This window comes from Lactuca serriola, chromosome 4 (genome assembly GCF_051521515.1).
Source record: "Lactuca serriola cultivar US96UC23 chromosome 4, Lser_US96UC23_V15, whole genome shotgun sequence".
Taxonomy (NCBI): domain Eukaryota; kingdom Viridiplantae; phylum Streptophyta; class Magnoliopsida; order Asterales; family Asteraceae; genus Lactuca; species Lactuca serriola.
In genome coordinates, this window is record NC_136411.1 from 216,138,178 (window position 1) to 216,155,501 (window position 17,324).

A 17,324-nucleotide genomic window follows, 5' to 3' on the forward strand; every position below is an offset into this window, starting at 1 on the left:
ATCCATCAACTCCAAGGTAACCTTCTTGATCGAACCAAAGATCACAGGAGTTTTCTCAAGTATGGTGCGAGTAATCTCTGAAGAGAGAAACTCCCTAGTCTGCTCATCCATCTGCCCCGCCTCCGGGCCTGGTCCTGATCCCCCTACGGCACCTGAACTGCCGACTGCTGGTCTAGGGTGTAATACCACCATTCTGAACACATAAAAAAACATCAGGAACACTGATATATCTCGAGGAATCACTACTATCACAAGCTTCCTGGTCTCATCCCATCTTTCCTCGATTCGATTACGAATCCTCTGCTTTCAGTAGTACGGGCCCATACTACCTTTCACATCTATCAGTACTTTCCTCGAGTACTGCCTCGACTCCACTAAGTCACTTCTACTACTACTGATCTCTGCTACTCTCATCCTAGGCTTGCCCTAGGGAAATCTCTAACTCCACCCAATCCAGTCCTCAGCTGCTGAAGGCCTCCCTGTAATGCTAATTAGCCATTACCTGAATATCATCACATGTGACGAGGCTCAAATAATCCTTCGAGTAAAAGACTCGTCCCTACAATGGTTAGACTCAAACAAGAGCTGCGCAATAGGGCCAAATCCAGCACATTGAGATTATTCAACCCTGATCACATGTGACGTGACGTATTCACCTAACCGCTAACTCCCATCACTTAGAGTCCTACAAAGCACCAAGCAAGCAGCATTCGGACACAGGGAACTACTCAAGCAAATCTATTCTCATAACGAGAAACTGTACTAGCATGCAATTTGTAAGCTCATACTATCAGGCATAACCTAAACATGCTATCCTACTACTGTCTACTCACTACTAGCATGCAACTCTCATAAAGCTGAATCACATATAGCAGGCACATAAGGCATCCTCCTAGATCCTTAGCCCTATTCTAGCATGCTGTTCTTACTGAAACTGATAACTCATAACATAAACTCGTATGGGTAATTTGGGAGTACTTACTTAAGCTCGGCTGATCGCATGCACCACACCCCTTTTCTCTTTTCAAAGTTCTTTTCTTTCTAAAAAATTTCTTTTCACTTTTCTAAAACTCTTTTCCTTTGAAAACATTTTACCACTTCCTTAGTTTGAGTTCAGACACACCCGAAAGTGTGCCTGAATCCCTCAAACTAAGGCTCTGATACCAACTTGTAACGTCCCAAAATACAACCCAAAATTTTTTGTTTTAAATAATAATAAAGATCATATTCCGATCGTCACATCATAAAACCATGTGTTAATTATCTCAACCCATAATAAAATGTCATGAACATTTGTGCCAAATCAAACTATGAATCAAAACAAAATCCCAGGAAAAGACTGAAGCTGTGGTGTGTGCGATGCCATCATCCCGGGCTCTTCCCTTTACTTGCGGAAGTACCTGAAACCAAAACTAAAACTGTAAGCGCGAAGCTTAGTGAGCTCCCCCAAACTACCACATACCATACAATAACATGTAAACACATACTAGGCCTTGCCCACTGCATCAGACCAAAGTCCGGAAAGTGCATCGGGCCGAAGCCCGGACTAACTGGGACCATGTCCCCTGCATCGGACCAAAGTCCAGAAATTGCATCGGGCCGAAGCCCGGACTAACTGGGACCATGTCCCCTGCACCGGACTAAAGTCTGGATACTGCATCGGGCCGAAGCCCGGACTAACTGGGACCATGTCCCCTGCATCGGACCGAGGTCCGGAACTGACTGATCATAGCACAACATAAACACATATCAACTAGTATAAACACATATACTGCATAGTGGTTCGGACTGAAGTCCAGAACATATAACACATAAACATGCTTGAATCACAGAGACACCAAGCACACTGAACTACTGCGTCGGACCGAAGGACGAAACTACTGCTAACTAAACGGGCCGACATTGTGGCCGCAGACCCGTTCCTACTGGAAGGAAACTCACCTCGTGATGCTGACTGCTGAACTCCTGAATGAGAAATCCCTGACTGCTGCTCCGGCTGCTTCCCAGCTATAATGGGAAATAAATACTAAATCAGAATAGGGATTCCTCTATGGGTAAAATGACCATTTTACCCCTACTATGGTGTGGGACACAACATGGCCCAAAACCTCAATTCCTTCTAAATCCATCTATGGCCCCACTATAGGCCCACTAATGGCCCAATTTTCTATATTGGGCCTAGAACCCTTTTATTGGGCCTTACCCAAGCCCAATACTAAATCCTTGGTCCTTACCAACTGAATTCTGATGGGCCATAAAGGCCCAAGGACCCTAAGCCTGAAACCCAGCCCACACCGAGGCCCAACACTCGAAGCCCAAAACTGGTAATGTACGCGGGGCGTACACCAAGGTACGCTGAGCGTACTGGCTGCTGGCTTGTATGCGGCGCGTACTTCCTTGTACGCCAAGCGTACAACTCTGTTAAGCCAACATCTCATTAAGTGCTTAATAGTTCGATCCAGAAGCTACAAATCCAGATCCTAAGCTTATTCCATGACTTAAGCCATAAAGTTGCTTACTTGATGGCTTACAAGTCTCATAAAGGCTCAAACTTCCACAAATAACATTCTACTTCCATAAAACCAACTAGATCTCATGCATGGTTCCGTATAAGCCATAAAGGTCGAAACTTTACTGCTATGGGGACACTTGAGCTTCAAGGATAACAATCCCAAGCTCTAAAAACGAAGTTGCAAGATAAAGGTCCTTCCTTTGGACCTAAAAGGTCCAAACTTCTAAAAACTCGTAGATCTAAACTTACAAGAGGAAAGTTGGAAGCTTTATACCTCTTTTGAATGCCAAAAGAAAGGATGATCCCAGATCTATGAGCTCAAGGTGCTCAAGTTCTTCTTCTTCCACTTCTCTTCTTCTCCTTCTTCACAAAAATAAGTTCAAAGATCAAACACACACAAACAAGGAGCAAAGGGGATGAACTAGGGTTTCTCTGGAGTGAATGATAAGTGAGGAGTCCAAATAGGAGGCTATAATGGGGTTTAAATACGCCTCAACCCCTAAAATTAGGGTTTGCCACCTGACCGCGTACGTTGGGCATACCATAAGCTACGCTGCACGTACGCTCAGCCTCCCCGCGATTCATTTAAGCAGTACGCCTAGCGTACAAGGGGGTTACGCCCCGCGTACTGCTTATGGGCTGCTGACACTTCGGCCCAAAATAAAGGTCCACTCACAATATTAATTCAATTATGGCCCAACATAAACTGAAGAATTAAATAGCTTTTATACCTCGGAAACGATCGTTACAAGTTGTGCCTGGTACCAATGTTAGTGGGCCACATGTGGATGGTGGGACAAGTGGTGCAAGTGGGTCCCATGTGTTAGGTGGGGCAGATAAAGTAAATAAAGGCAAGGACAAAGCAGTAAATTCAAAAGCTACCACTTGTACTTGGCACTTATATGCATCTAGGTCTTCGAAGGATGGGAATTGGTATGTGAAAACGTACAGTCTGAAGCACACTTGCCTTCAATCAAGGAAAATTCAAGCTTGCACAGCCACTTTTCTTGCAAAACATATTACTAGACAAGTTCAATCAAACCCCACGGTTCCAATTCGATCCTTAAAAGAAGACTTTCAGCAGACATACTCAGCGGGGATTTCAAAGCATAAGATGTTTAGGGCTAAGGCAAGGGCTACAAAGAATGTTGTTGGGGACTACTCAAAGCAGTATGACTTGCTTAGAGATTATGCACTCGAATTACAGTCCACCAATTCAAACACCACAGTGAATATAGATGTTGTAAGTGAGCCTAACCCGAACTTGGCCACTAGGCAATTTAAGAGAATTTACATATGTTTAGGGCCACTGAAGTTGTAAGCTTAGACTCCAACAATGGTATATATCCACTTGCATATGCCATAGTAGAATCTGAAAATACTACAAGTTGGAAATGGTTCTTGGAATGTCTAGGGGATGATTTGGAGATGGGGTCTAATTCTAACTTCACATTTATCAATGATAGGCAAAAGGTAATTCTTTATATATGCATAATGCCTTTATAATATTATAATTAACATGTATTGATTCAATCTTATATTTACTTTTTAGGGTGTGATACCTGCTATAGCACAATTATTTCCAAATGCAGAGCATAGGTATTGTTTAAGACACATCCATGAAAACATGAGGAAATAGTGGAGAGCTAGGGAGTTCAAGGATTTTATTTGGAGGTGTGCAACAGCAACCACAGTTCAAGAATTTCAATCTACAATGAGGGAGTTAGTTGAGTATGACAGGGCTGCACATGATTGGTTGAATCAAATACCACCAATGCATTGGGCAAGAAGCCATTTTACAGGTAAATAAAATTGATCTTATTACTTGATATGCAACTATTTTTTATTGGCCAATGATTTCAATTGTGGATTATGCAGGTAGGGCCATCTCAGATGTGCTTCTAAATAACATGTGTGAAGTTCTGAATGGTAAGTTGGAGAAAGGAAGGGATAAGCCAATCATTACATGCTTGGAATTTATAAGGGAATATCTAATGAAGAGGATCTTCAATGTGGTTAAAGAGCAAAGGAAATGCCAAGGTCCTCTCACACCTACTGCAACCAAATTGTTAAAGAAGAATGAGCAACAAGCAGTTGAGTATATTGCAAGGTGGAATGGTGGTGGAAAGTATCAGGTAGTTGGACCATGGAATGATCAACATGTTGTGGACATTAACCAGATGACATGCACCTGTAGGAAGTGGGAGTTGACAGGAATCCCTTGCAGGCATGCCATAGCCACTTGGAGTGAGATGACAGACAATAGGGAAATGGTAGGGGAGCTGTACACTTGGGTATACAAAGTTTATTTACTAGATACTTGGAAGGTTGTGTATGACTTTAAAGGTGAACCTATAAAAGGTAGGGCAATGTGGCCTAAAAGTGATTGTCCCACTAGAATTATCCCACCTCCATACCACAAAATGCCTGGCAGGCCAAAGAAGAAAAGAAGACAGTCCATGGAGGAGAGAATGAGCCAAAAGGAAAAGTCCAGTCAAATTGAAAGTGTGATAGCAAGTCAAAGTCAAACTCAAGGATCCAAACAAGTGGAGAAGCTTAGTAGGAAATTTGGGAGTGTCACTTGTGGTAAATGCAAACAAAAAGGACACAACAAAAGAACATGTAAAGGTCAAGGTGCAGGTCAACAAGAGGGTGGAGGAGCTAATGAGGGTCATGGTCAAGAGTAGTTTGAATTGTCAAGGGTAATGTTAAGTTGTTAAATCATCTTTTGGTCTAATTTGTTTAACAGTTATTAGTATGTTAAGTTATTTTGCAATTCCAAAACTCATGTGGTTGCTTCTTTTTTGTTGCACTTGGATATTGTAATGACAATTGCTTTTGGTTATGTGCAATGGTATTGTAATTTGCATTGACTTATTTGGATTATATCTTATGATTCAATAGCACTTAGTAAGTTACAAAATGGTATTGTACTTTTCTTAATACCGTTTCCTGTATTGTATTACCATTATAGTCTCCATAATAACAACAATTAAATAAGATAATATTCCATACATTATAATTCGAGGTACAAGGTTCATGAAATGACCATTATAGTATACAAAGGCCTATTCATCAAAACAATAAGATCCCAAAAAAAAACCTTAGCACCATAGGTAGAACTTAACCCTAATCACTAATTCCACATCCAGAAAACAAGAAAAAAAAATCCAACTGCACCACAAGTAGAACTTCAATTTACAAACTTCATCTTCTAATTCTTTCACTATCATCTTCAGGTAAAACCTCAAATTCTGAATTTCATCTTCTAACTCTTTCACTGAAAGCTTCAAATTGTTCATGTTCTTCAGTAGACCGGGAATGATAGCCTTAGCATGATCACACATTGGAGGATCAAACCATCCAAGGAATCGACATTTTGAGTCCTTTCAAAGATGAAGCACACAAAATTAGGGCAACAATAAGGTGTTTGATTGCAAAAATTAGAACGCTACTTTACCGTAGAGGGCTTGCGTAGAACCGTCAGCCTGGATTGAGTGGAGTCCACGATGTGCGCAACACAGAATTGTTGCCACAAAAGCATATGATCGTTACCATTTTCGCAGAGAGAACCGTTGGGGAAGATGGGTTTAAGTCGAGGTTAAATAGAGAAATTAGATTGCAATTTTGGTCCCATAAATGAAAGGACAAAAATACCCTCGCGTGCATGGCACGTGGGGAAGAAAACGGAATGCCTCTAGCGGCAGTTAGAGGCAGGGACCAAATCCACAGCTCAAACATCATATAAGGACGTTTTTTGCTAGCAAACTTTTTTTTGGACCTTACCCACAGAAATCGGCAAACCACAGGGACCATTTTTGCAATTTTGTCAAAATAATATCTATTAATATATAATACTTCATTAAAATAAAAAAAGAATGTATGCAAAAATGATCCTTATAGTATAGTAAAAGACAAAACTGTGAAAATGGTCTCTGGGGGTAAAAATGACATTTTCAGGAACTTAACAGATGAGGGACCAAAACCACAACAAAAATTGTTGAAAATGTCCAAATCTGCAACTTTTCAAACGTTTGGACCGTAACCACATAAAATGAGAAACCACAGGGACCATTTTTGCAGTTTTGTCTTTATTTTTTAACACCAAAATTGTGTAAAAAATATACCAATAGTATTTCATCTCCAACCTTATTCTATTTTTTACATTGTTTCATACATGAAACAGTATTTACTTTATATATTTTTTGTTTATAACTTATAAAAACTGTCAAATTTTTATAATCTCTTTTGGTTGTAATAACTTTAAAAAATAACTTATTACAAATTATAGCCAAACAAATTAATTTTAAATTACTAATTGCTATCAATTTAATATACTCCATAATGTAGTATTATAATTAATAAGTTTTTACATTTACAATATATCTAGTCATTTGTTATAAACTACGTGCTAAAAAAGTAAAAGTGATACTTGAAAGTTCGACACCAAAGTGTGTAAATGAATAATATAATACCAAATTTGTTGTACTATTTATTTACACCAAAATGATGTTAGAGATTGATGTACACTATTTTGATATAAAAAAAAGAGATATGGAATAGGGTTGGAAATGCCATTATAATAGAAAGGTTACACCGAATGCGAGCCTTAATTAGATTAGAACAAAAGCAATCAGTTGACACAAAATGTTTGGAAAATATTATCTAAGATTATAACAAGCCATATACTAAAAAAATAACGAAGAAAACTGAAACAAAAATCTTTAGTCGATTTTTGATGATGAGTTGCGTTTGGCAGTGAATGCTATCATGTATATATAACCCTTCTAGCTAGCGATTATGATAGCCAGAGACAGAGTTGATATGCACACCCATCAAGGGTTACAGTTTAATTTTTATATTTTATGTTTTGAGCAATTAAGAGCTGCGATTTCCAGCATTTATATTATGAGGGCTTGACAATTGGCATGACTGCCAACTTGTTTGTCTTCTTCAATTCATGGCGCGTGAGTAACACTTGCATATGGATTTCCAAATACAAAAATAATCTTGCATTGGTGAGGTAGTTTTAATACAAAAATAATCTTGCATTCAAATTATTGTGGACACCCCACTATGGAACGACCAAAAAACCAAATAAGACTCAACAACACAATCCATTATCGTAGTAAAAGAGTACAACAGCCACCAATTATATATAAGGCGAATGAGAATTATCAAGATTTATCATCAATAATCTCTCTAAACTGCCTAAGGGAATAAAACACTATAAGGTTGGGAAATTTTCTATGATGGTAGGGATAAAAGACATTTTTCAGATGACTACATGTAATTCTATAGATTTAAAAGACATTTGGTCTAACAGTATCAAAATATTTGAAAATATGTATTTTCTCTAAGTTTAGTAGTAAGATTTAAAGGATTTGTAGGGTGGCCGTTCTAAAATAAAAAATAATATGGCCAAATACATCAAATTCACAATATTTTGGTTATTTTGTAGTTTAACCATTATAGTTCAATTTTGACAATTAAAATCAACCCAACTTTGACAATTTTTTTTTATCTCGAACATTTTGACATGGTACAACAGATTAAAGAGGTCAATATAGAAAGTTTGGTCAAAATTTAATAGTTTTAGTGGAATATTTGTAATCAAAGTTGTGTTAAAATTTTTTATTGTTGACCACTTTAACATATTATACCAAGTAATATTGGTTCAAGATGAGAATTTTATTAAAAAAAAAATCAGAAAATAAACTTCTTTAACGAGGTCGAGAGTATCTGGACCAACTTTCATATACCAACTAATCATCTCATCTATTTGAATCACTAACCTACATGATAGTGTCAAAAAGTTAAATGTTGATTAATAGGTTACCATAAAATTTTATAAAACTTGAATATTAAGAAACTGAATATAATTTTTTTTAATACATCAAAAATTTGTAGTTTTCACTCATACATTATGAAAAGATTCCTCTCACAATGTATCGTAAAGGTAAAAGGCGAGGAAATGCCAAATGGAGGGGGTAGCCGGTAGTCAGGCATGGCAGAAACCCTCATTGACGGTCACGGGTAATAAAATGAAAAGAACCAAAAGTAGCATTTCTAAAAATAAAAATTACAGAAATAAATAATTGACTTCACCAAAAAAAAAAATAATAATAATAATAACAATAATGATACTTATTGCTATTGCAATGAACTACTGAATATATATACGTGGTGGGATCCACCCTGCAGTTAACCAACCATATTCGCTCCCTGAAATCCGTCGAGGATGAGTGCCACGTGGACCCACAAACCCCGACAAATTCACGAAACCAAGCGCCCTTTTTCACCAGTTCCCAAAACAATAAAACCCCCCTCATACCTTCCGCCTCATGCACATTAACGGCTACTTTCATTATCATATCCCCATTTTTTTTAATTAAAAAATCAATCCCATCTATAATTATATATATTCATTTGGCGGCAATTATTTAACTTTTTTTCCTTTATTCCTTTGAGGCTTTGACCCCTCCAAATCAGCAAAAGAACACCAACAAAGTCCCCATCATAAACCAACATATTAAATTAAATACAAATCATGTAATAGAAAAGTGAAAATTTATTTCAATAACATAATTATTTAAATAGGTGAAGGAAGAGAAGTCGGGTCGGCAGACGATGGCATATCTGGTCCGACCCGACACCCTTCCAGCATAAACACAACATCCGACATTCCAGGTCTTTCGGCCGGCTCATTTGTTGTACACAGTAAGCCGACCTTTAGACCTAACAAAAACTCCTCCCACTCAGATGACTCCGGGTCAAGCTCAATAAGTCCCGGTTCCAAAAGTTCCGAAACTTGTCCCCGTTGTAGTTGTCTCTTCACCCACTTCACGATGTCCTCATCGTGATTAAACATTACGGGGTTTTTACCTGTTAGAATCTCTAACAGAACAACCCCATAACTGTAGACATCAGACTCTTTCGTCGTTTCACCGGTTAATGTGGCCTCAGGGGCCACATAACCCAGTGTCCCAATTGGGCTCGCGGTCGTGGATGTTGATGGTTCGACCTGTGTAGCCACAGTTAACTTATTAAGCCCAAAATCGGAAATATGTGCTTCGAAATCCGCATCAAAAAGAATATTTTGCGGTTTGATGTCTCCGTGAACCATCGGAATGGAATGCACAAAAGCTAACCCTCGAGCGATTCCTAACGCGATTAAATGTCTCATTGGCCAATTCAAAACATGCCCATCTTGATGCGATGCCTCTTGGAGTAAAGTGGCTAGGTTTCCGTTTGGCATGTAGTCGTACACGAGTAACCGTACGTTATCAGATCGGCTTGCGAAATACCCACGAAGGACGGTCAGATTCCGGTGTCTGACTTTCCCGAGTGATTCCGCTTCTCTCCGGAATGTGGATTCCGGTGCGGAAGTGTCCGGAAGGCGACGGATGGAAAGAACGGTTCCGTCGGGAAACGAGGCTTTGAAAAGAAGCCCAAATGTTCCACGGCTTAATACGTTTTCTTCATCGAATTGTCTTGTTGCTTCGAGGGCGTCGGAATACGTGATTTTATTCTTGAAGAAGATTAATTTTGGAGCCCCGTTTTCTCCTCCACTACTATGGTCTCTGCCCGAGCTTCCCCGGGCAGGGCTCGGTTTCTTCGGTTCACCGGATTTTCCCATTTTTGACAGCTTTCTCCGCCATCGGAGGAGGAGAATGACATATCCGCAACATGAAAGTAACAAAAACAAACCGCCACCAGCCGCCAAACAGATGAGGAGAATCAGTTTCTTCTTTTTTGAAGAAATTTTTTTCTTGCAGTTTTTCGTTAATGGCTTCCCGCATAATCGATTGTTGAATTCGAACACTGATGGATCTGGAAATTGAGAACTTAAGGGCTTCGGTATCTCACCTTGAAGATCGTTTCTTGAAAGATTCAAATGTTTCAGATTTGGAATCATGGAAAGAGAAGCTGGAATTTTTCCGGTGAGATTGTTGGAAGAGAGATCTAATTCTGTTAAGTTGGAGAGGTTCGAGAGTGATTCCGGTATGTGGCCGGAAAAATGATTTGAATTTAGTAACAAAGAATTGAGGGAAGAAATTTCTGAAATGTTTTCTGGGATTTCACCGGTTAATCTGTTGTGACTAAGATCAAGGTTTTTCAGATGAGAAAGTTGGGAGAGAGTCGCCGGAATTGTACCTGTTAAAAGATTCCGACCAAGGTCTAGAACTTGAAGAATAGAAGAATTCCCTAACGCCGGTGGAATGGAATTAGTAATTCTATTGTTGGAAAGAGAAAGAAATGTGAGAGATGAAAGGAAGCCATACTCCGGTGGGATATGGCCGGAAAAGGAATTGGATGAGAGATTTAGATGCTCCAAACTTGACAAACTGCTGAAACCTTCAGGAACGTCGCCGGAAAATTTGTTTTCTTCCAAAGCAACGACTTTCAGATTTGGCAACCCAAAAAAATCAACCGGTAATTGACCGGAGAAACTCTGCTTACTTAAATCAAGGAGACTCAAACTTCGCAGCTTTGATATGGCTGCCGGAAACTCGCCGGAAAACCTGCAACCACTCATGTTTAACTCAATTAATCCCGGGAAATCCGCAACGAGGATCGGGAATGTTCCAGAAAAGTTGTTGTTGCTTAAATTCAAAGAAGTTAAGTTGCGAAGCTGTGTTAATTCTTGTTCCAAATCTCCGGTTAACTTATTGTTGCTCAAATTTAACGTTTCCAGCTCCGAGAGACCAGCAATACTCGAAGGTATCCCCCCAATGAAAAGATTTCTTCCAAGTGAGAGGACCTTTAACCTCTGCAATTCCCCAAAAATATCAGGAATTAGACCTGAAAATCTATTCCCTTCAAGATCAAGCACATTTAACGAGCTGCATTTTCGAATCTCATTTGGAAGTTCACCAGTAATCAAATTATCAGCCACCTTGAGTTCCTCCAAATTTAATAGATTTCCGATTTCAGGCGGCAAATTCCCAACGAAAGAATTTCCAGATAGATCCAAACTTGTAAGTGTGTGTAAATTTGTTAACCAAATTGGAAACGTTTCATTAATGTGATTCCCGTGAAGGTCTAGCACTTGTATAGATTTTGAGAATGTTGTCGAATTTGGGGGTTTGACTAAACCCGTGAGCGCATTAAACCCTAGCTTGATGATTCTTATTGAATTATCAGTGTTCAATAATAGAGAAGCGGGAATTGAACCTGATAACGTGTTTCCGAACAGAGATAGAACTTGAAGATTGGGAAGTTCGCCGATGCTTGCTGGAATTAACCCCTGGAGTTGGTTATTATCGGCGCTCAAGTGAATCAGCGACGAACAGTTAGCTATCGCCGACGGTAGCGTACCATATAACCGATTCGAATCGAGGAATAAGTACTGGAGGTTCTGAAAGTTGCCGATGATCGGTGGAACCTGGCCGGATAACGCATTGAACGATAAGTTAATGAGCTGGATCTCAGAAGCAACGGAGAGATTCCCCGGGATGTTTCCTGACAATGCATTGGAAGAAACATCGAGGTATCGAACTTGAGGAGGTAGGTTGCCGGAAATTTCGCCGGAGAGAAGGTTATGAGCGACATTAAGCACCAATAAGTTTGTTAGGTTTCCAAATGCCGGCGGTAAAACGCCGGTGAAGTAGTTGTACTGTAAATAAACAACTCGTAGAAGGGAGCATTGCGACAGAGCCGACGGAATCGAGCCATTGAAGTTATTCGTATGAAGACTCAGCTTACGCAAGTGGCTCAGCTCAGATATCCGGCTAGACAGCCGGCCAGATAAACCAAGCCGAGGTAAGAGAATTTCACGAACTCTGCCGTCGCTACAGGAAACCCCACGCCAATCACACGGGGCAGCCGGCGTAGACGTATTCCACGCGTCCAACGCGCCGAGGGGATCGCGTACATTTTCTTTGAAGGATATTAGAGCTTGTATCTCCGCCGTAATGGCGGTGGTGGAGATAGTGGCGCAGAAGAGCACGGTGGTGACCAGTGCAAGAATGAGAAAAATAGCCGTTGGCATGGGGAATGTGGTAGGGATGGTGGGGAGCGTAAGTTAGCAGGCATGGCAAGAAGAAACAATGGAGAAAAACGAAAGAATCGTCATATATAAACAGATTTACAGGGAGACTGTGTTTTGGGTGTTTGTGTGTTTTTGGGCGTCGCTCTCTTTCATAATGTACGAATTGATATATAAATGGAAGAAGGGGTACCTTTTTTCTATTTTTTTTATTTGTATTATGGAGTATATTTTAATTGTTAAACTGAAATATGAAATGTATATAAAAAAATGGGAATGGGAATAAACATCAAAAATAGATAGGATAGATCACTCGTATAGCCTGACTACTCATTATGACCATTATTTTCCATGCCACAGTACATCATTTATTGCACTACGTACAATCTTCATTCATGCTACGTCTCAAGATAAATACGATTTACTTCTTTCCCCAAATATTATAGAATATAGAATAATTATAGATAGTCCAAGTAAAAAAAAAAGTAAAAAGTTATGGCAAAAAACCTTCTATATGTTTATCACGTATGACACTTCTTGTTAGTGATTATGACGACGCAAGTTGATGTGCACATCCATCAAGGGTGAGAATTTAATTTTGATATTTTATGTTTTGAGCAAATTAGAGCTGTGATTTCCAGCAATTATATTATTAGTTGAAAACTTCCCATGGAAATACATTGCTATTTTTAGGTAATATTATGAGGGGTTGAAAGTTTTGACATGGCTGCCAACTTGTTTGTATTTCCCTTTGGGCTCTTTTCAATTCATGATGCGTGAGTAACACTTGCATATGGATTTCCAAATACAAAACTGATCTTGCCATTTCAATTTAACTTGGGGACAATGGTGATTGTTGAGGTGGTTTTAATGCCACTTGTTGAGAAAAGAGAGTGATACTAAATGAATAACCAACGCTTTTACTATATTATTGCGGACATCCCACTATGGAACGACACAAAAACCAAATACGAGTCAACAACAACAATCCATTATCGTAGGAAAAGAGTACAACAGCCACCAATTATACATAAGCCAAGAGAGGATTATAAAGATTAACAATAACAATCTCTCTTAAAGTCTAAACTGACTTAAGGGAATAAAACACTATGAGGTTGAGATTCTTCTAGTGGTAGGGATTAGGTCACTTAAAAGGGACCCCTAATGGTGAAAAAACAAATATGTGAAAAAAAAATTATATATATATATATATATATATATATATATATATATATATATATATATATATATATATATATATATATATATATATATATATATATATATATATAGGCTTAGGTTGTTATATTTTAAGTAATTATTGTATTATTTTATACATAAATGTGGGCCAATCATTTTACTTATTTAAAAAAAGTGATTAATACATATTATTGAATTAAATATAATTGAAAAATACCATCTAATTTAACTAGAAGGGTATTTTAGTCAATTAACATAGATTTAATAAATGAAATTTGCATATTTTAAGGGATCATATATTCTATTAATTTTAAAAATCCGATTTTATGAATTATAAGGTTTTTAATTCGGACATTCTGACAGAATATGTTTGAGTATGTTCAAAAATAAAAAATATTTGAACTATAAAATAATAAAATATTTTTGAAAATATTTCTTGATCATGACTTTAAAAATTTCTTGTAGAATAACAAAATTCTCGAACCATCAATTGAAGAATTAAAACAAAAATTACATTAATTCTTATAGAATACATGTAACAATTACTAAAAATTACATTTATTGTTAAAGAATAAAACAAAAAAAAACTTTCAAATCTGGAAAAAAAAACATCAAAATCTAAGAAAGACACTACTACAATCTAAAAGAATAATGTTGCTAAGAGGCGTCGTTCAAATTTCGTGGTCCGTTCTTCAAGCATCAGCTTCTGTAGAAACAAATCCAATAATAAATTAGTGAGAAAATATCCATATTCCATTCCAACATAATTGGAATTCGTGATTCTATTCTGATAGAATTGGAATTCATTTACCAATAATTATATTAAGTCGGGGAATTCTAACAGAATATGTTCATGATCATCATAAAAAACATTCTTTTCTGATAGAATACTATAAACGAAGAAATACCATTCAGTTGAAGCATTTTAGCGAGCACTTGGTGTGCATCAAAACACCTTTCAATTTCGGATGAGAGGGTGCTACATTCGCCGCAATAAGAACCCTAACCCTAGGAGGGTGCTACAGTCGGCGCTTATACCCCATCCCTCACTCGTCACCTCCTATCCGCCATTGGAGTCGGAAATCGCCGGAGCCACCCCCTCCTACGTATGAAAGAGAGCAAGCCAGTTAGATGCAAGAAGTCTAGAGTTGTCATGCCACCATCCCTTTCGTGGTGGCTAACTGTCGTGAATCGCTCAGTCACCACAATGTTTATATGGCTACTGTGAAATACCGGTGCCCAACCACTGTCACCGCTTCAACGAGCATCGAAGACGAAGGCCGTTGATTGTAACTGTGGCAGCGAGCAATCGGAAGAAGCAAGATATTGGCTGTCGCGTTGTGTTTCACGTGAGTACGAGTGTTTATGCTCATGTTTGGATGCGTATTCCAGAATATGTCGTTGTGTGTGCTTGGTCGGTCGGAAGTGGAGTGTGTACGAGAGGGAGATGAGAAAGAAAAGGTTGGGGGCGACGATGAATAGAAGAGAAGAAGGAAGAGGAGACGTGAGGATATATACTAGAGATTGGGTTTTAAAACTGATATATTAAAGGGATATTAATTGATTTATATATTTACCATAATTAATTAAATGTATGATTACATATTTACCATTTTGAAATGATTGACCTATATTTATTCATACAATAAATCAATAATTACTTTAAATACTTGAACCTAGCTATATATATATATATATATATATATATATATATATATATATATATATATATATATATATATATATATATATATAGAGAGAGAGAGAGAGAGAGAGAGAGAGAGAGAGAGTTAGGTTCAAATGTTTTTAGCAACTATTGTGTGCCTAAATGCACCAATGAGAATTCAAGAAATAATAAATAATTAATTAAATCATTAAAGGGTATTTTGGACCTTTTGTACTTTTATTTAAGGAAACTATTTAATTGAAATCATTCAATTAAGGAAATAAACTAATCATTCAATTAAGAAATTAAACTAAATATATTTAACCTAAGCCTTCCGTTCGTTCTTCCCCTGCTTCCATCGAGTTCCTTTCGTCCCCAATCAAATGAAGACGAGAACCGGTGATGCTTTTGTCACCACCACCAAGTGTCTGTTTCTGTCTCCACCTTCAGTTTCCCGAATTCCAGAAAACAACGCTCATTCAAATCCCTACTTTCCCAATCTATCCTGGCTTCTAAGCGTCAGTGTCAACGGTTTCCATGTCCAAAATTGTAGCAGTAGGGTTTTGTCGGGTTCGTGTCAATTCAAGAACAGAAAAAGCACTGTGCGCATGATTGGGAACGGGAGAGATTCTGATTTTGTCTCGCGACTCGGTGTCGATCATATTCGCCGCATGGAGCTTGGTAGCGCTGGCGTCGGAAGTTTGTTCCACTTCTTTACAAAGTCCAGATCAGTCAAAGCTCAAGCCTCTGGTTTGTTTCATTGGATTATGCTCTCTATTTACACTTCATAATTCGATCCAATTTTGCGCACAACTATTTTGTGCATTGGTGTTTGACCTAATGTCTATAATATAATTCTCATCTAATTCCAAATCTGTTTTCTGCTTCAGTGTTTTCAATGGTGCACTTGAGTATCTTGCCAAGGATCTTGGTATTGCTGAAAACAATTGGCTGGAATAAATGCGGTTGTGTATTATTCCACTTCTGTATGGAATACAATTCTAGGTTGTTTGTGCCTTTTTATTTTTCATCAACACAAATTAATTTACTCTTTAAACTTTGTGGTATGCATTCTAAATCAAATATGTTGCTGGAAATTATGTATTCTACCAGAATAGAATCGATATATTCTGCCAGAATGTATTATATGTATTCTGTCATATTCTATTTATTCTACCAGAATATATTAAGTGATAGTTAATTGCAAGTAACATGTTTTTAACAATTATTAGTTTTTGTTGTATTTGTGATAGGAATGGCTGGAAGAAGACGTTGAAGACCTTCATATTCTTTTAGAATATGTATAATTATATTAAAATGTATAAGGATTTTAATCTGTAAGAATATGTATGAATTTGTATTTAAGTTCGGATATATAAGAATATATTAGGATGTCTGTTATTTTTCAACATCTGATTCAAGAATTTTGTTTTTCTTCAATGATATTCTATTAGAATAAAATTTTGAAAGAACATCATTCTAAAAAAATAATATTCTATTAGAATAATATTCTAAAAGAGCATCATTCTAAAAAAATAATATTATATTAGAATAATATTCTAAAAGAGCATCATTCTAATAAAAAATATTCTGACAGAATATAATCGGTAAAAATTGAAATTGAATTAATTAAAAAATTCAGATTTTTTTAAATTAGAAGAATTAATCATCCCTAAAAATCCGAAAATTTCCTTTTATAAATGTAGTTAATTGTCCAAAATACCCTTTTGCTAAAAATTGTGTGATTATATGATACATGTTACCCCATCGTAATATCATACACTCTCAAATCATGTCCATTGATTAATTTCATCCATTGGTCCAGATCTGTGCATTCTGACACACAATACTTAGTAAAAACAAAATAACCTAAGCATATATATATATATATATATATATATATATATATATATATATATATATATATATATATATATATATAAAATTGAGATAAC

The 17,324-nt window shown here is 37.3% G+C and overlaps 2 protein-coding genes across 2 annotated transcripts; one reads left to right on the top strand and one right to left on the bottom strand.

Moving 5' to 3' along the window:
- The first annotated feature begins 4,226 nt into the window (after nt 1-4,226).
- On the top strand, nt 4,227-5,199 carry LOC145099181 (uncharacterized). The gene is made up of 2 exons (XM_079036773.1): nt 4,227-4,314; nt 4,391-5,199. Exons 1-2 carry the CDS (start codon nt 4,227-4,229, stop codon nt 5,197-5,199), a joined length of 897 nt encoding a protein of 298 aa, XP_078892899.1.
- Nucleotides 5,200-9,029: 3,830 nt separating this feature from the next.
- LOC145103275 (uncharacterized) lies at nt 9,030-12,663 on the bottom strand. The gene has a single exon (XM_079040827.1). It carries the CDS (start codon nt 12,504-12,506, stop codon nt 9,105-9,107), a length of 3,402 nt encoding a protein of 1,133 aa, XP_078896953.1. The 5' UTR covers nt 12,507-12,663; the 3' UTR covers nt 9,030-9,104.
- Nucleotides 12,664-17,324: the final 4,661 nt, after the last annotated feature.